The 19,727-nt window shown below is 50.8% G+C and overlaps 1 protein-coding gene across 2 annotated transcripts in view; it reads left to right on the top strand.

The window, feature by feature from the left end:
- The window catches only part of LOC135515549 (serine/threonine-protein kinase B-raf-like), a 61,823-nt gene extending 43,843 nt beyond the window's left edge, over positions 1 to 17,980 (top strand). Inside the window, exons 15-19 of one of the 2 annotated variants that reach the window (XM_064939166.1) lie at positions 3,817 to 3,935; positions 9,203 to 9,334; positions 10,444 to 10,578; positions 13,559 to 13,709; positions 16,155 to 17,980. In XM_064939166.1, coding sequence (XP_064795238.1) covers positions 3,817 to 3,935; positions 9,203 to 9,334; positions 10,444 to 10,578; positions 13,559 to 13,709; positions 16,155 to 16,177 — 560 coding nt within the window. In that variant the 3' untranslated portion in view covers positions 16,178 to 17,980. The remainder of the gene's footprint in view (positions 1 to 3,816; positions 3,936 to 9,202; positions 9,335 to 10,443; positions 10,579 to 13,558; positions 13,710 to 16,154) is intronic. The other variant, XM_064939167.1, reaches the window with a different exon arrangement.
- The last annotated feature ends 1,747 nt before the right edge of the window (positions 17,981 to 19,727 follow it).

Here is a 19,727-nt window from a genome sequence, read left to right as displayed (position 1 = left end):
AGTTCCCCCCTCGCCCTCCCCAGACTGAGGTCCCCCTCGCCCTCCCCAGACTGAGGTCCCCCTCGCCCTCCCCAGACTGAGTTCCCCCCTCGCCCTCCCCAGACTGAGGTCCCCCTCGCCCTCCCCAGACTGAGTTCCCCCTCGCCCTCCCCAGACTGAGGTCCCCCTCGCCCTCCCCAGACTGAGGTCCCCCTCGCCCTCCCCAGACTGAGTTCCCCCTCGCCCTCCCCAGACTGAGTTCCCCCCTCGCCCTCCCCAGACTGAGTTCCCCCTCGCCCTCCCCAGACTGAGGTCCCCCCTCGCCCTCCCCAGACTGAGGTCCCCCTCGCCCTCCCCAGACTGAGTTCCCCCTCGCCCTCCCCAGACTGAGTTCCCCTCCCCAGACTGAGTTCCCCCTCCCCAGACTGAGTTCCCCTCCCCAGACTGAGTCCCCCCTCCCCAGACTGAGTCCCCCCTCCCCAGACTGAGTCCCCCCTCCCCAGACTGAGTCCCCCCCTCCCCAGACTGAGTCCCCCCCTCCCCAGACTGAGTTCCCCCCTCGCCAGACTGAGTCCCCCCTCGCCAGACTGAGTCCCCCCTCGCCAGACTGAGTTCCCCCGCCGCCCCAGATTGAGTTCTCCCCCTCGCCCCAGACTGAGTTCCCCCGCTCCCCCTCGCCCCAGACTGAGTTCCCCCGCTCCCCTCGCCCCAGACTGAGTTCTCCCCCTCGCCCCAGACTGAGTTCTCCCCCACCCCAGACTGAGTTCTCCCCTCGCCCCCCAGACTGAGTTCCCCCGCCCCAGACTGAGTTCCCCCTCGCCCCAGACTGAGTTCTCCCCCTCGCCCCAGACTGAGTTCCCCCTCGCCCCAGACTGAGTTCCTCCCGCCGCCCCAGACTGAGTTCTCCCGCTCCCCTCGCCCCAGACTGAGTTCCCCCTCGCCCCAGACTGAGTTCCCCCGCTCCCCTCGCCCCAGACTGAGTTCTCCCCCTCGCCCCAGACTGAGTTCTCCCCCTCGCCCCAGACTGAGTTCCCCCCTCGCCCCAGACTGAGTTCCTCCCGCTCGCCCCAGACTGAGTTCTCCCGCTCCCCCGCCCCAGACTGAGTTCCCCCGCTCGCCCCAGACTGAGTTCCCCCGCTCCCACTCGCCCCAGACTGAGTTCCTCCCGCTCGCCCCAGACTGAGTTCCTCCCGCCGCCCCAGACTGAGTTCTCCCCTCGCCCCAGACCGCCCCAGACTCAGTTCCCCCGCCCCAGACTGAGTTCCCCCGCTCCCCTCGCCCCCAGACTGAGTTCTCCCCCTCGCCCCAGACTGAGTTCTCCCCTCGCCCCAGACTGAGTTCTCCCCTCGCCCCAGACCGCCCCAGACTGAGTTCCTCCCCTCGCCCCAGACTGAGTTCTCCCACTCGCCCCAGACTGAGTTCCTCCCGCTCCCCCTCGCCCCAGACTGAGTTCCCCCTCGCCCCAGACTGAGTTCTCCCCGCTCCCCCTCGCCCCAGACTGAGTTCTCCCCCTCGCCCCAGACTGAGTTCTCCCCTCGCCCCAGACTGAGTTCCTCCCGCCGCCCTCGCCCCAGACTGAGTTCCTCCCGCCGCCCTCGCCCCAGACTGAGTTCCTCCCGCCCCCCTCGCCCCAGACTGAGTTCCCCCTCGCCCCAGACTGAGTTCTCCCCCTCGCCCCAGACTGAGTTCCTCCCGCTCGCCCTCGCCCCAGACTGAGTTCCTCCCGCTCCCCCTCGCCCCAGACTGAGTTCCCCTCGCCCCAGACTGAGGTCCCCCGCCCCAGACTGAGTTCCCCCGCTCCCCTCGCCCCAGACTGAGTTCCCCCTCGCCCCAGACTGAGTTCCCCTCGCCCCAGACTGAGTTCTCCCCTCGCCCCAGACTGAGTTCCTCCCACTCGCCCTCGCCCCAGACTGAGTTCCTCCCGCTCCCCTCGCCCCAGACTGAGTTCCCCCCCGCTCCAGACTGAGTTCTCCCCCTCCCCAGACTGAGTTCCTCCCGCTCCCCTCGCCCCAGACTGAGTTCTCCCCCTCGCCCCAGACTGAGTTCTCCCCCGCCCCAGACTGAGTTCTCCCGCTCCCCCCGCCCCAGACTGAGTTCCCCCGCTCCCCTCGCCCCAGACTGAGTTCCCCCCCCGCTCCCCCTCGCCCCCAGACTGAGTTCCCCCCGCTCCCCTCGCCCCAGACTGAGTTCCCCCGCTCCCCCTCGCCCCAGACTGAGTTCCCCCGCTCCCCCTCACCCCAGACTGAGTTCTCCCGCTCCCCTCGCCCCAGACTGAGTTCTCCCGCTCCCCCTCACCCCAGATTGAGTTCTCCCGCTCCCGCTCGCCCCAGACTGAGTTCTCCCCGCCCCAGACCGCCCCAGACTGAGTTCCCCCCCCCCCAGACTGAGTTCCCCCGCTCCCCCTCGCCCCAGACTGAGTTCCTCCCGCTCGCCCCAGACTGAGTTCTCCCACTCGCCCCAGACTGAGTTCCGCCCGCTCCCCCTCGCCCCAGACTGAGTTCCCCCCGCTCCCCCTCGCCCCAGACTGAGTTCCCCCTCGCCCCAGACTGAGTTCTCCCCCTCGCCCCAGACTGAGTTCCCCCTCGCCGCAGACTGAGTTCTCCCCCTCGCCCCAGACTGAGTTCCTCCCGCTCCCCTCGCCCCCAGACTGAGTTCCTCCCGCCGCCCTCGCCCCAGACTGAGTTCCTCCCGCTCCCCTCGCCCCAGACTGAGTTCCTCCCGCTCCCCCTCGCCCCCAGACTGAGTTCCTCCCGCTCGCCCTCGCCCCAGACTGAGTTCCTCCCGCTCCCCTCGCCCCAGACTGAGTTCCCCCCCGCCCCAGACTGAGTTCTCCCGCTCCCCCTCGCCCCAGACTGAGTTCTCCCCCTCGCCCCAGACTGAGTTCTCCCCCTCCCCAGACTGAGTTCCTCCCGCTCCCCTCGCCCCAGACTGAGTTCTCCCCACTCCCCAGACTGAGTTCTCCCGCTCCCCCTCGCCCCAGACTGAGTTCTCCCCCTCGCCCCAGACTGAGTTCTCCCCCTCCCCAGACTGAGTTCTCCCGCTCCCCCGCCCCAGACTGAGTTCTCCCGCTCCCCCTCGCCCCAGACTGAGTTCCCCCCGCTCCCCTCGCCCCAGACTGAGTTCCCCTCGCCCCAGACTGAGTTCTCCCGCTCCCCCTCGCCCCAGACTGAGTTCCCCCGCTCCCCTCGCCCCAGACTGAGTTCTCCCGCTCCCCCTCGCCCCAGACTGAGTTCCCCCGCTCCCCTCGCCCCAGACTGAGTTCTCCCGCTCCCCTCGCCCCAGACTGAGTTCTCCCGCTCCCCTCGCCCCAGACTGAGTTCCCCCGCTCCCCCTCGCCCCAGACTGAGTTCCCCCCGCTCCCCCTCGCCCCAGACTGAGTTCCCCTCGCCCCATACTGAGTTCTCCCGCTCCCCCTCGCCCCAGACTGAGTTCTCCCCGCCCCAGACTGAGTTCTCCCCTCCCCAGACTGAGTTCTCCCGCTCCCCCTCGCCCCAGACTGAGTTCTCCCCCTCGCCCCAGACTGAGTTCTCCCCCTCCCCAGACTGAGTTCTCCCGCTCCCCCCGCCCCAGACTGAGTTCTCCCGCTCCCCTCGCCCCAGACTGAGTTCCCCCGCTCCCCCTCGCCCCAGACTGAGTTCCCCTCGCCCCATACTGAGTTCCTCCCGCTCCCCTCGCCCCAGACTGAGTTCCCCTCGCCCCAGACTGAGTTCCCCCCGCTCCCCCTCGCCCCAGACTGAGTTCCCCCGCTCCCCCTCGCCCCAGACTGAGTTCCCCCGCTCCCCCTCGCCCCAGACTGAGCTTCCTTAGCTTTCTGTTCCTTAACCCCTCTCCTCCCAGACATCTTCCTACACGAGGACCTCACCGTGAAGATAGGAGACTTCGGCCTGGCCACAGTGAAGTCACGCTGGAGCGGCTCCCACCAGTTTGAACAGCTCTCTGGCTCCATCCTGTGGATGGTGAGTGTTACTGCAGGGATTAAGAGGAGAACCTGAATAGACTAAACAACCTGCAAGAGAATTCAATCTACATTATTCTACATTACTAGAATTCAATCTACATTACTAGAATTCAATCTACATTATTAGAATTCAATCTACATTATTAGAATTCAATCTACATTATTCTACATAATTAGAATTCAATCTACATTATTAGAATTCAATCTAGGGAAAGGGGGATACCTAGTCAGTTGTCCAACTGAAGTGTGTCTTCCTCATTTAACCCTCTGAATCAAAGAGGTGGGGGGGGGGGCTGCCTTAGTCAACATCCTGTTCATACCCCACCCCCCACCCTGTTCATTTAACCCTCTGAATCAGAGAGGTGGGGGGGCTGCCTTAGTCAACATCCTGTTCATACCCCACCCCCCACCCTGTTCATTTAACCCTCTGAATCAGAGAGGTGGGGGGGGGCTGCCTTAGTCAACATCCTGTTCATACCCCACCCCCACCCTGTTCATTTAACCCTATGAATCAGAGAGGTGCTGGGGGCTGCCTTAGTCAACATCCTGTTCATACCCCACCCCCACCCTGTTCATTTAACCCTCAGAATCAGAGAGGTGGGGGGGGCTGCCTTAGTCAACATCCTGTTCATACCCCACCCCCCACCCTGTTCATTTAACCCTCTGAATCAGAGAGGTGCTGGGGGGGCTGCCTTAGTCAACATCCTGTTCATACCCCACCCCCCACCCTGTTCATTTAACCCTATGAATCAGAGAGGTGGGGCGGGGCTGCCTTAGTCAACATCCACGTCTTCGGCGCCTGGGGAACAGTGGGTTAACTGCCTTGCTCAGGGCCCGGGGAACAGTGGGTTAACAACCCACTGTTCCCCGGGCCCTTGCTCCCCACTGTTCCCCGGGCCCTGAGCAAGGTAGTTAACCCACTGTTCCCCAGGCCCTGAACGAGGTAGTTAACCCACTGTTCCCCAGGCCCTGAGCAAGGCAGTTAACCCACTGTTCCCCGGGCCCTGAGCAAGGTAAACTGCCTTGCTCAGTGCCCGGGGAACAGTGGGTTAACTGCCTTGCTCAGGGGCAGAAAAACAGATTTCTTTACCAGATTTCTTTACCAGCTCGGGGATTCCTTACGGTTACTGGCCCAACACTCTAACCAAATTAATCTACGTTATTACTACCTGCTGGTAACTGACCCAACGCTCTAACCACATTAATCTATGTTTTCAGAATGTAATCTATGGTATCAGAATGTGTAATCTACGTTATCAGAATGTGTAATCTACGTTATCAGAATGTAATCTACGTTATTAGAATGTGTAATCTACGTTATTAGATTGTGTAATCTACGTTAGAATTCAATCGACATTATTCAACCGACATTATTTAACATTATTGGAATGTAATCTACGTTGTCAGAATGTGTAATCTACGTTATCAGAATGTAATCTACGTTAGAATTCAATCGACATTATTCAACCGACATTATTCAACTATTAGAATGTAATCTACTTTATCAGAATGTGTAATCTACGTTATCAGAATGTGTAATCTACGTTATTAGAATGTGTAATCTACGTTATCAGAATGTGTAATCTACGTTAGAATTCAACCGACATTATTCAACATTATTAGAATGTAATCTACGTTATCAGAATGTGTAATCTACGTTATCAGAATGTAATCTACGTTATCAGAATGTGTAATCTACATTATCAGAATGTGTAATCTACGTTATTAGAATGTGTAATCTACGTTATCAGAATGTGTAATCTACGTTAGAATTCAATCGACATTATTCAACATTATTAGAATGTAATCTACGTTATCAGAATGTGTAATCTACGTTATCAGAATGTGTAATCTACGTTATTAGAATGTGTAATCTACTTTATTAGAATGTGTAATCTACGTTATCAGAATGTAATCTACGTTATCAGAATGTAATCTACGTTGTCAGAATGTGTAATCTACGTTATCAGAATGTAATCTACGTTATCAGAATGTGTAATCTACGCTATCAGAATGTAATCTACGTGAGAATTCAATCGACATTATTCAACCGACATTATTTAACATTATTGGAATGTAATCTACGTTGTCAGAATGTGTAAAATACGTTATCAGAATGTAATCTACGTTAGAATTCAATCGACATTATTCAACCGACATTATTCAACATTATTAGAATGTAATCTACGTTATCAGAATGTGTAATCTACGCTATCAGAATGTAATCTACGTTAGAATTCAATCGACATTATTCAACCGACATTATTCAACTATTAGAATGTAATCTACTTTATCAGAATGTGTAATCTACGTTATCAGAATGTGTAATCTACGTTATTAGAATGTGTAATCTACGTTATCAGAATGTGTAATCTACGTTAGAATTCAACCGACATTATTCAACATTATTAGAATGTAATCTACGTTATCAGAATGTGTAATCTACGTTATCAGAATGTAATCTACGTTATCAGAATGTGTAATCTACATTATCAGAATGTGTAATCTACGTTATTAGAATGTGTAATCTACGTTATCAGAATGTGTAATCTACGTTAGAATTCAATCGACATTATTCAACATTATTAGAATGTAATCTACGTTATCAGAATGTGTAATCTACGTTATCAGAATGTGTAATCTACGTTATTAGAATGTGTAATCTACTTTATTAGAATGTGTAATCTACGTTATCAGAATGTAATCTACGTTATCAGAATGTAATCTACGTTGTCAGAATGTGTAATCTACGTTATCAGAATGTAATCTACGTTATCAGAATGTGTAATCTACGCTATCAGAATGTAATCTACGTGAGAATTCAATCGACATTATTCAACCGACATTATTTAACATTATTGGAATGTAATCTACGTTGTCAGAATGTGTAAAATACGTTATCAGAATGTAATCTACGTTAGAATTCAATCGACATTATTCAACCGACATTATTCAACATTATTAGAATGTGATCTACTTTATCAGAATGTGTAATCTACGTTATCAGAATGTGTAATCTACGTTATTAGAATGTGTAATCTACGTTATCAGAATGTGTAATCTACGTTAGAATTCAACCGACATTATTCAACATTATTAGAATGTAATCTACGTTATCAGAATGTGTAATCTACGTTATCAGAATGTAATCTACGTTATCAGAATGTGTAATCTACATTATCAGAATGTGTAATCTACGTTATTAGAATGTGTAATCTACGTTATCAGAATGTAATCTACGTTATCAGAATGTGTAATCTACGTTAGAATTCAATCGACATTATTCAACATTATTAGAATGTAATCTACGTTATCAGAATGTGTAATCTACGTTATCAGAATGTGTAATCTACGTTATTAGAATGTGTAATCTACTTTATTAGAATGTGTAATCTACGTTATCAGAATGTAATCTACGTTATCAGAATGTAATCTACGTTATCAGAATGTGTAATCTACGTTATCAGAATGTGTAATCTACGTTATTAGAATGTGTAATCTACGTTATCAGAATGTAATCTACGTTATCAGAATGTAATCTACGTTGTCAGAATGTGTAATCTACGTTATCAGAATGTAATCTACGTTATCAGAATGTGTAATCTACGCTATCAGAATGTAATCTACGTGAGAATTCAATCGACATTATTCAACCGACATTATTTAACATTATTGGAATGTAATCTACGTTGTCAGAATGTGTAATCTACGTTATCAGAATGTAATCTACGTTAGAATTCAATCGACATTATTCAACCGACATTATTCAACATTATTAGAATGTAATCTACTTTATCAGAATGTGTAATCTACGTTATTAGAATGTGTAATCTACGTTATCAGAATGTGTAATCTACGTTAGAATTCAACCGACATTATTCAACATTATTAGAATGTAATCTACGTTAGCAGAATGTGTAATCTACGTTATCAGAATGTAATCTACGTTATCAGAATGTGTAATCTACGTTATTAGAATGTGTAATCTACGTTATCAGAATGTAATCTACGTTATCAGAATGTGTAATCTACGTTAGAATTCAATCGACATTATTCAACATTATTAGAATGTAATCTACGTTATCAGAATGTGTAATCTACGTTATCAGAATGTGTAATCTACGTTATTAGAATGTGTAATCTACTTTATTAGAATGTGTAATCTACGTTATCAGAATGTAATCTACGTTATCAGAATGTAATCTACGTTATCAGAATGTGTAATCTACGTTATCAGAATGTGTAATCTACGTTATTAGAATGTGTAATCTACGTTATCAGAATGTAATCTACGTTATCAGAATGTGTAATCTACGTTAGAATTCAATCGACATTATTCAACATTATTAGAATGTAATCTACGTTATCAGAATGTGTAATCTACGTTATCAGAATGTGTAATCTACGTTATCAGAATGTGTAATCTACATTATCAGAATGTGTAATCTACGTTATCAGAATGTGTAATCTACGTTATTAGAATGTAATCTACGTTATCAGAATGTAATCTACGTTGTCAAAATGTGTAATCTACGTTATCAGAATGTAATCTACGTTGTCAGAATGTAATCTACGTTGTCAGAATGTGTAATCTACGTTATCAGAATGTGTAATCTACGTTATTAGAATGTAATCTACGTTATCAGAATGTAATCTACGTTATCAGAATGTGTAATCTACGTTATTAGAATGTGTAATCTACGTTATTAGAATGTGTAATCTACGTTATCAGAATGTAATCTACGTTATCAGAATGTAATCTACGTTGTCAGAATGTGTAATCTACGTTATCAGAATGTGTAATCTACGTTATCAGAATGTGTAATCTACGTTATCAGAATGTGTAATCTACGTTATTAGAATGTAATCTACGTTATCAGAATGTAATCTACGTTTTCAGAATGTGTAATCTACGTTATTAGAATGTGTAATCTACTGGGGCAGGGTAGCCTAGTGGTTAGAGCAATGGACTACTAGCGATGGACTAGTAACCGGAAGGTTGCAAGTTCAAACCCCTGAGCTGACAAGGTACAAATCTGTCGTTCTGCCCCTGAACAAGGCAGTTAACCCACTGTTCTTAGGCCGTCATTGAAAATAAGAATTTGTTCTTAACTGACTTGCCTGGTTAAATAAAGGTAAAAATTTTTTTTTTACAAATTGTCAGTGTACTTCTTCACTTGACTGTAATTGATCCCGACCCTGCCCAATGAAGGCTGTATATCTTGGTAAACCGTGTGACTCTGCTCTCCCCCCGTCTGCCTGTAGGCCCCAGAGGTCATCCGTCTGCAGGATAAGAACCCTTACAGCTTCCAGTCTGACGTCTACGCCTTCGGGATAGTTCTCTATGAGTTGATGTCTGGGGCCTTGCCCTACTCCAACATCAATAACAGAGACCAGGTAGATATCTCTCCTGTTTAATATACATTTATAATGTTCTCTAGGAGTTGATGTCTGGGGTCCTGTCCTACCTGAGCAAGGTCTCCTACCTCTGACCTCTGACCCTGTACCTCTCTCCTCTAGATAATCTTCATGGTGGGTCGGGGATACCTGTCTCCTGACCTCTGACCTCTAACCCTCTACCTCTCTCCTCTAGATAATCTTCATGGTGGGTCGGGTATACCTGTCTCCTGACCTCTGACCTCTAACCCTCTACCTCTCTCCTCTAGATAATCTTCATGGTGGGTCGGGGATACCTGTCTCCTGACCTCTGACCTCTAACCCTCCACCTCTCTCCTCTAGATAATCTGCATGGTGGGTCGGGCCTACCTGTCTCCTGACCTCTGACCTCTAACCCTCTACCTCTCTCCTCTAGATAATCTTCATGGTGGGTCGGGGATACCTGTCTCCTGACCTCTGACCTCTAACCCTCTACCTCTCCCCTCTAGATAATCTTCATGGTGGGTCGGGGATACCTGTCTCCTGACCTCTAACCCTCTACCTCTCCCCTCTAGATAATCTGCATGGTGGGTCGGGGATACCTGTCTCCTGACCTCTGACCTCTAACCCTCTACCTCTCTCCTCTAGATAATCTGCATGGTGGGTCGGGATACCTGTCTCCTGACCTCTAACCCTCTACCTCTCCCCCTCTAGATAATCTTCATGGTGGGTCGGGATACCTGTCTCCTGACCTCTGACCTCTAACCCTCTACCTCTCCCCTCTAGATAATCTTCATGGTGGGTCGGGGATACCTGTCTCCTGACCTCTAACCCTCTACCTCTCCCCTCTAGATAATCTGCATGGTGGGTCGGGGATACCTGTCTCCTGACCTCTGACCTCTAACCCTCTACCTCTCTCCTCTAGATAATCTGCATGGTGGGTCGGGGATACCTGTCTCCTGACCTCTAACCCTCTACCTCTCCCCTCTAGATAATCTTCATGGTGGGTCGGGGATACCTGTCTCCTGACCTCTGACCTCTAACCCTCTACCTCTCCCCTCTAGATAATCTTCATGGTGGGTCGGGGATACCTGTCTCCTGACCTCTAACCCTCCACCTCTCCCCTCTAGATAATCTTCATGGTGGGTCGGGGATACCTGTCTCCTGACCTCAGTAAGGTGCGCTCCAACTGTCCTAAAGCCATGAGGAGGCTGATGGCTGACTGTATGAAGAAGAAGAGAGAGGAACGACCCCTATTCCCTCAGGTAACTATGGAGATGGAACCCCTATTCCCTCAGGTAACTATGGAGGACGGGACCCCTATTCCTTCAGGTAACGATGGAGACGGGACCCCTATTCCCTCAGGTAATGATGGAGGACGGGACCCCTATTCCCTCAGGTAACGATGGAGACGGGACCCCTATTCCCTCAGGTAACGATGGAGGACGGGACCCCTATTCCCTCAGGTAACTATGGAGACGGGACCCCTATTCCCTCAGGTAACGACGATGACGGGACCCCTATTCCCTCAGGTAACGATGGAGGACGGGACCCCTATTCCCTCAGGTAACGATGGAGGACGTGACCCCTATTCCCTCAGGTAACTATGGAGACGGGACCCTATTCCCTCAGGTAACGATGGAGTACGTGACCCCTATTCCCTCAGGTAACTATGGAGACGGGACCCCTATTCCCTCAGGTAATGATGCAGGACGGGACCCCTATTCCCTCAGGTAACGATGGAGGACGGGACCCCTATTCCCTCAGGTAACGACGGGACCACTATTCCCTCAGGTAACGACGGAGACGGGACCCCTATTCCCTCAGGTAACGATGGAGACGGAACCCCTATTCCCTCAGGTAACGATGGAGATGGGACCCCTATTCCCTCAGGTAACTATGGAGGACGGGACCCCTATTCCCTCAGGTAACTATGGAGACGGGACCCCTATTCCCTCAGGTAACGATGGAGGACGGGACCCCTATTCCCTCAGGTAACGATGGAGATGGGACCCCTATTCCCTCAGGTAACTATGGAGGACGGGACCCCTATTCCCTCAGGTAACTATGGAGGACGGGACCCCTATTCCCTCAGGTAACGATGGAGGACGGGACCCCTATTCCCTCAGGTAACGATGGAGACGGGACCCCTATTCCCTCAGGTAACGATGGAGGACGTGACCCCTATTCCCTCAGGTAACGATGGAGACGGGACCCCTATTCCCTCAGGTAACGATGGAGGACGGGACCCCTATTCCCTCAGGTAACGATGGAGATGGGACCCCTATTCCCTCAGGTAACTATGGAGGACGGGACCCCTATTCCCTCAGGTAACTATGGAGGACGGGACCCCTATTCCCTCAGGTAACGATGGAGGACGGGACCCCTATTCCCTCAGGTAACGATGGAGACGGGACCCCTATTCCCTCAGGTAACGATGGAGGACGTGACCCCTATTCCCTCAGGTAACGATGGAGACGGGACCCCTATTCCCTCAGGTAACGACGGGACCCCTATTCCCTCAGGTAACGACGGGACCCCTATTCCCTCAGGTAACGATGGAGGACGGGACCCCTATTCCGTCAGGTAACTATGGAGGACGGGACCCCTATTCCCTCAGGTAACTATGGAGGACGGGACCCCTATTCCCTCAGGTAACTATGGAGGACGGGACCCCTATTCCCTCAGGTAACTATGGAGGACGGGACCCCTATTCCCTCAGGTAACTATGGAGGACGGGACCCCTATTCCCTCAGGTAACTATGGAGGACGGGACCCCTATTCCCTCAGGTAACTATGGAGGACGGGACCCCTATTCCCTCAGGTAACTATGGAGACGGGACCCCTATTCCCTCAGGTAACTATGGAGACGGGACCCCTATTCCCTCAGGTAACTATGGAGACGGGACCCCTATTCCCTCAGGTAACTATGGAGACGGGACCCCTATTCCCTCAGGTAACTATGGAGACGGGACCCCTATTCCCTCAGGTAACTATGGAGACGGGACCCCTATTCCCTCAGGTAACTATGGAGACGGGACCCCTATTCCCTCAGGTAACTATGGAGACGGGACCCCTATTCCCTCAGGTAACTATGGAGACGGGACCCCTATTCCCTCAGGTAACTATGGAGACGGGACCCCTATTCCCTCAGGTAACTATGGAGACGGGACCCCTATTCCCTCAGGTAACTATGGAGACGGGACCCCTATTCCCTCAGGTAATGATGGAGGACGGGACCCCTATTCCCTCAGGTAACTATGGAGGACGGGACCCCTATTCCCTCAGGTAACGATGGAGGACGGGACCCCTATTCCCTCAGGTAACGACGGAGACGGGACCCCTATTCCCTCAGGTAATGACGAGAACGGGACCCCTATTCCCTCAGGTAACGATGGAGGACGGGACCCCTATTCCCTCAGGTAACGATGGAGGACGGGACCCCTATTCCCTCAGGTAACGACGGAGACGGGACCCCTATTCCCTCAGGTAACTATGGAGGACGGGACCCCTATTCCCTCAGGTAACTATGGAGACGGGACCCCTATTCCCTCTGGTGATTATGGAGACGGGACCCCTATTCCCTCAGGTGACTATGGAGACGGGACCCCTATTCCCTCGGGTAACTATGGAGACGGGACCTCTATTGCTTCGTGTAACTATGGAGACGGGACCCCTATTCCTCCAGGTAACGATGGAGAACACTTCACTGTACATGCCACGGGTTGAGCTGAATGTTTTAAAATGACCAAGACTATCCACCCCACCAAGACTATCCACCCCACCAAGACTATCCACCCCACCAAGACTATCCACCCCACCAAGACTATCCACCCCACCAAGACTATCCACCCCACCAAGACTATCCACCTCACCAGAAACCTCTTCCTGCTCATGAGGTTAAGGCTGGTAACCAGTGTGGGGACCGAGCCAGCCCTCCTTGGAGTTGTTTAACTTGTATGTATGAAGGAGAATGTGTTATTTCCACCACCAGGTGGCCTCCGAGTACTAGAAATACATTCACACTAACGTCTCACTGTGTTTTTAAAAGCTGCTGGAAAGCCCAGCTGAGGATCTGCTGACAGCCTCAATCTAAGATTCTCTGACTTGGCTGTCAGCTTTGTTCCTATTTGAGACGAGTGATTCGAGGAGGTGATTGGCTAGGGATGACCTATTAACCTCCTGTGTTTTCTTTTGATGTTGTGAGTGGTGATTTTTATTTTAACCTCTGACCTCCTCCGTCAGATCCTGGCGTCCATTGAGCTGCTGGCGCGTTCTTTACCCAAGATCCACCGCTCCGCGTCGGAACCCTCACTGAACCGAGCTGGGTTCCAGACGGAGGACTTCAGCCTGTACGCCTGCTCCTCCCCCAAAACCCCGATACAGGGGGGATACGGTGAGGGGCCACACACGCGCTGGGGGTCCTGTAGTTTCTCCATGTACAGAGAGTGTTACTGCCATTTTAAATGTGCTCACGTAACCATTCTGTGATCAGTGATTTAGCCTGTTGCAATAATAGATAGGATTGTAACATAGACACAATAAGACTCATTTAGCACATCAGAACAGAACTGCTGTCTCTCTCCTCTCTCTCTCTTCCACACTGTACTGCTGTCTCTCTCCTCTCTCTTCCACGTTGTACTGCTGTCTCTCTCCTCTCTCTCTTCCACGCTGTACTGTTGTCTCTCTCCTCTTTCTCTTCCACGCTGTACTGCTGTCTCTCTCCTCTCCTCTCTCTCTTCCACGCTGTACTGCTGTCTCTCTCCTCTTTCTCTTCCACGCTGTACTGCTGTCTCTCTCCTCTTTCTCTTCCACGCTGTACTGCTGTCTCTCTCCTCTCCTCTCTCTCTTCCACGCTGTACTGCTGTCTCTCTCCTCTCTCTCTCTTCCACGCTATACTGCTGTCTCTCTCCTCTCTCTCTTCCACGCTGTACTGCTGTCTCTCTCTTCCACGCTGTACTGCTGCCTCTCTCTTCCACACTGTACTGCTGTCTCTCTTCCACGCTGTACTGCTGTCTCTCTCTTTTCCACGCTGTACTGCTGTCTCTCTCTTCCACACTGTACTGCTGTCTCTCTCCTCTCTCTCTCTTCCACACTGTACTGCCTTCTCTCTCCTCTCTCTCTCTCTCTCTTCCACGCTGTACTGCTGTCTCTCCTCTCTCTCTCTCTTCCACGCTGTACTGCTGTCTCTCTCCTCTCTCTCTCTTCCACGCTGTACTGCTGTCTCTCTCCTCTCTCTCTCTTCCATGCTGTACTGCTGTCTCTCTCCTCTCTCTTCCACGCTGTACTGCTGTCTCTCTCCTCTCTCTCTCTTCCACGCTGTACTGCTGTCTCTCTCCTCTCCCTCTTCCACGCTGTACTGCTGTCTCTCTCCTCTCTCTCTTCCACGCTGTACTGCTGTCTCTCTCTTCCACGCTGTACTGCTGTCTCTCTCTTCCACACTGTACTGCTGTCTCTCCTCTCTCTCTCTTCCACGCTGTACTGCCTTCTCTCTCCTCTCTCCTCTCTCTCTTCCACGCTGTACTGCTGTCTCTCTCCTCTCTCTCTCTTCCACGCTGTACTGCTGTCTCTCTCCTCTCTCTTCCACGCTGTACTGCTGTCTCTCTCCTCTCTCTTCCACGCTGTACTGCTGGCTCTCTCCTCTCTCTCTCTCTCTTCCACGCTGTACTGCTGTCTCTCTCCTCTCTCTCTCTCTTCCACGCTGTACTGCTGTCTCTCTCCTCTCCCTCTTCCACGCTGTACTGCTGTCTCTCTCTTCCACGCTGTACTGCTGTCTCTCTCTTCCACGCTGTACTGCTGTCTCTCTCTTCCACGCTGTACTGCTGTCTCCCTCTTCCACGCTGTACTGCTGTCTCTCTCTTCCACACTGTACTGCTGTCTCTCTCCTCTCTCTCTCTTCCACGCTGTACTGCCTTCTCTCTCCTCTCTCTCTCTCTTCCACGCTGTACTGCTGTCTCCTCTCTCTCTCTTCCACGCTGTACTGCTGTCTCTCCTCTCTCTCTCTTCCACGCTGTACTGCTGTCTCTCCTCTCTCTCTCTTCCACGCTGTACTGCTGTCTCTCTCCTCTCTCTCTCTTCCATGCTGTACTGCTGTCTCTCTCCTCTCTCTCTTCCACGCTGTACTGCTGTCTCTCTCCTCTCTCTCTCTCTTCCACGCTGTACTGCTGTCTCTCTCCTCTCTCTCTCTTCCACGCTGTACTGCTGTCTCTCTCCTCTCTCTCTTCCACGCTGTACTGCTGTCTCTCTCTTCCACACTGTACTGCTGTCTCTCTCTTCCACGCTGTACTGCTGTCTCTCTCCTCTCTCTCTCTCTTCCACGCTGTACTGCTGTCTCTCTCCTCTCTCTCTCTCTTCCACACTGTACTGCTGTCTCTCTCCTCTCTCTCTTCCACGCTGTACTGCTGTCTCTCTCTTCCACACTGTACTGCTGTCTCTCTCTTCCACGCTGTACTGCTGTCTCTCTCCTCTCTCTCTTCCACGCTGTACTGCTGTCTCTCTCTTCCACGCTGTACTGCTGTCTCTCTTCCACACTGTACTGCTGTCTCTCTCCTCTCTCTCTTCCACGCTGTACTGCCTTCTCTCTCCTCTCTCTCTTCCACGCTGTACTGCTGTCTCTCTCCTCTCTCTCTTCCACGCTGTACTGCCTTCTCTCTCCTCTCTCTCTCCACGCTGTACTGCTGTCTCTCCTCTCTCTCTCTCTTCCACGCTGTACTGCTGTCTCTCTCCTCTCTCTCTTCCACGCTGTACTGCTGTTTCTCCTCTCTCTCTCTCTTCCACGCTGTACTGCTGTCTCTCTCTCCTCTCTTCCAACCTGATCTTCTCTCTCTGCTCTTCATTCCAGGGGAGTTTTCAGCGTTTAAATAAGATGCTGATCCAGATTCCACCAGTTCAGCCAGTCCGTCCCTCGTCACTCTTCAACAAGTCTTGTGTTCCTGCGGTGGATTACTTCATCCATTTAACCAAAAACCGACATCCTAGTCTCAAAAGAACGTGCTGTTTTCTACTTTCCACACCTGAAGAGACAGACAGACAGCCTCTTCCTCTCTCCGCTCCACGTCTCAGGAGCTCTACAGATGAGATCTCCGCTGGGGAGTCACCACATCGGGGGGAAAATTACCAAAATCTGATTTTAGAACCAAGGAAAAGAAAAGTTGAATGACACACAACCGGATACACAAATTGAAGACACACTGAAGAAACCAAACCAGAGGAAGAAGAGAAAACTGTAAAAGGAGAGAACAGCACTTCTTGATTGTAGGACTGATGAAGGAGGAATATAACTGTTGAGAGCACCAGGACAGGATTGGGGTTAGGGGTCCAGAGAGGTTAGAGGTCGATGGGTTTGGGCAGCACACGCCTTCTCACTCCCCTCCATGACGAAGAGGGCGGAGCTACAGGCACAGGAAACCACACTTCTTTCCTGGCTGCTCATTGGTTACCCGAGATGAAGGGGCCAGGTCTGAGCCAATCGCCGATAAGCTGGATTTCCCAGGGGGGTGGAGTTGACCCTGTGGGAAGAGGACTTGAAAGAATTTATTTATTTGAAGGAAAAAAATCCCCAGTTCTTGTTTGTTTTGGGATTTTAAGGATATGGGGGGGGGTGCTGTTCTGAGCTTTTTGTTCTTCTTGTTTTTGTTGACGAGATTGTTGATGTTTTTACTGTCACTACAAAGCATTCCTACCCGGTGATAGGTCACACACGAATACGCTCGACTCAAGCTTCACTGAACGGACAGCGATTCTGAGACTGTCCCCTCAGCGCTCTCTCTCACAGATCTGTCCATTTTCCAATGAAGGATGCTTTCGCACATTTTTTCCAGACTCCGGGATCTTGTCTTTGTCGTTTCGCTCACAGCAGAACTCCATGTTAACCCCTTGTTTGGATCATTTTGATTAGTTTATGTGGAGTTGACCGGAAAAACGCCAACATCCGCTTTTTTCAGGGATACACAGCGTGTTCGACCTAACTTCCGTTTCCCCTGAAAACCAGAAGTGGGGAACTTCGCTCGCTACGTCAGCGCCACAAAGAGCCTTTTTGACATCAGCCGAGGACCGTTGGTTTGGAAGGGACAACAACCGGTCTGTTAGAAAAAGAAACTGTGTGAATCTAAGATGGCCGCAAGTGCCTCTTCAGACTTGGTGTTTTGACTTGATGTTTTGAGGGGGGAGGTGGGGGGAAAGAGCCCGATCACAATCCTCTAGGACAGAGTTTACAGTGGTGTGGAGGACGGAGAGTCTCTCTGACCGGTTTATTTTGGAGGGGGCAGCGGGGGGGGGGACTTTTCTAGTGAGCTTGTACGAGGAAGAATGGAAGCTTACAAGAACACCGTACAATGGTACTCCCTCTAGCTGAAGGTCAGAGTCTAAAGGACGGAAGAACCAGGGCTGCGTCCCGATATTCCCGTCAGAAGGGAATGATTGAGTAGGGTTCTGCTCTCGTCTATATGTTGGATCGCAGCTGCTGTCGTCCCAGGTTTTACATTTGCGTTGTGCTGTTACAAGTTTGACTGCTCTCCTTCAACGAGACACGACTCCTCCTCTCAGCTTGGTTACATTCCCAGAACACCATCCAATCAAACCCCACCCCCAACTCATCCAATCAAACCCCACCCCCCCAACTCATCCAATCAAACCCCACAACCCAACTCATCCAATCAACCCCCCCCCAACTCATCCAATCAACCCCCCCCCAACTCATCCAATCAAACCCCACCCCCCAACTCATCCAATCAAACCCCACCCCCCAACTCATCCAATCAAACCCCACCCCCCCCAACTCATCCAATCAAACCCCACCCCCAACTCATCCAATCAAACCCCAGCCCCCCAACTCATCCAATCAAACCCTACCCCCCAACTCATCCAATCAAACCCCACCCCCCAACTCATCCAATCAAACCCCACCCCCCCCAACTCATCCAATCAAACCCCACCCCCCAACTCATCCAATCAAACCCTACCCCCAACTCATCCAATCAAACCCTACCCCCAAACTCATCCAATCAAACCCCACCCCCCAACTCATCCAATCAAGCCCCACCCACCCAACATCTCTGATTCTGTTGGTGAATAGCTATCTGGGCAGTGCATGTGATAACCTCCCAATGAGACTTCCTCTTCTTGTCGTGGACTTTAATATTGCTTTTATCACAGACAGAGGAAGCAGAAGCTCAGTTCACCCGTTGCACCTGTGAACAAGATGGCTGCTATCAGCTACCTAACTGCTGAAAGACTAGTGTGATTTTAATGGGGTTTTTTAGGAGGGGGGGTTGGGTAAAGTCGGTGTTCTTGGGTCACTTTTGAATTCCTCTGGTTCTGATTGGGGTAGGGGAAGCTGATCCTAGACCTGTACCAAGGGGGAAACTTATTCCCCAAGTTGTGTTTTTTGAGTGGGGATTAAAGTGGAACCTGTGTCTGATTTTATGCCTATCTGTCCTTTCTGCCTGTCTGTCCTTTCTGCCTGTCTGTCCTTTCTGCCTGTCTGTCCTTTCTGCCTGTCTGTCCTTTCTGCCTGTCTGTCCTTTCTGCCTGTCTGTCCTTTCTGCCTGTCTGTCCTTTCTGCCTGTCTGTCTATCCTTTCTGCCTGTCTGTCTATCCTTTCTGCCTGTCTGTCTATCCTTTCTGCCTGTCTGTCCTTTCTGCCTGTCTGTCCTTTCTGCCTGTCTGTCCTTTCTGCCTGTCTGTCTGTCCTTTCTGCCTGTCTGTCTATCCTTTCTGCCTGTCTGTCTATCCTTTCTGCCTGTCTGTCTATCCTTTCTGCCTGTCTGTCCTTTCTGCCAATCTGTCCTTTCTGCCTGTCTGTCCTTTCTGCCTGTCTGACCTTTCTGCCTGTCTGACCTTTCTGCCTATCGGTCTATCCTTTCTGCCTATCGGTCTATCCTTTCTGCCTATCGGTCTGTCCTTTCTGCCTATCGGTCTGTCCTTTCTGTCCTACCTGTCTATCTGTAGTCCTGAGGTCATTCCAGGGTGTTGAAGGAACTGTTTTTTAACTTATCTTTTGTCGATGTAATTTTGCCTTGTTTATTTTGTAGACAGGCAGGCCTGTAAAACTATTGAGTCATTTGTTAATGACGTTTTCTGAATTGTCGTTATTGAGACCGGGAGAGCCATGTCGTGTTGTTTTAACTGCTTCTGTCTCTTTGTGAGGGAGGGACGTATCGAAGAAGCAAAAACAGCAACTTCCCTTTTTTAATTTTTTAAATTTTTTTTATGATCAAATAAATCCCGTCACAACATGAATTTTTAAGTTGTTGACCGACACCCCTCAAGTCAATTTCCAAACGCAGCATGCTCCGACTGTAAAGGAACACGGTTGATGTTCTGCTGGGGAAGCCAAAAAGCTGTGTAAGATGGGGCATCGGCTACGTCCCCAAACGGTTCCCCATTCCCCTTTTACGGTGCACTCGGTTGGCTC

The sequence above is a fragment of the Oncorhynchus masou genome, chromosome 27 (assembly GCF_036934945.1).
Source record: "Oncorhynchus masou masou isolate Uvic2021 chromosome 27, UVic_Omas_1.1, whole genome shotgun sequence".
Lineage (NCBI taxonomy): Eukaryota > Metazoa > Chordata > Actinopteri > Salmoniformes > Salmonidae > Oncorhynchus > Oncorhynchus masou.
The sequence above is the reverse complement of the archived record's forward strand: the minus strand, read 5'-3'. Positions and strand labels throughout refer to the sequence as shown.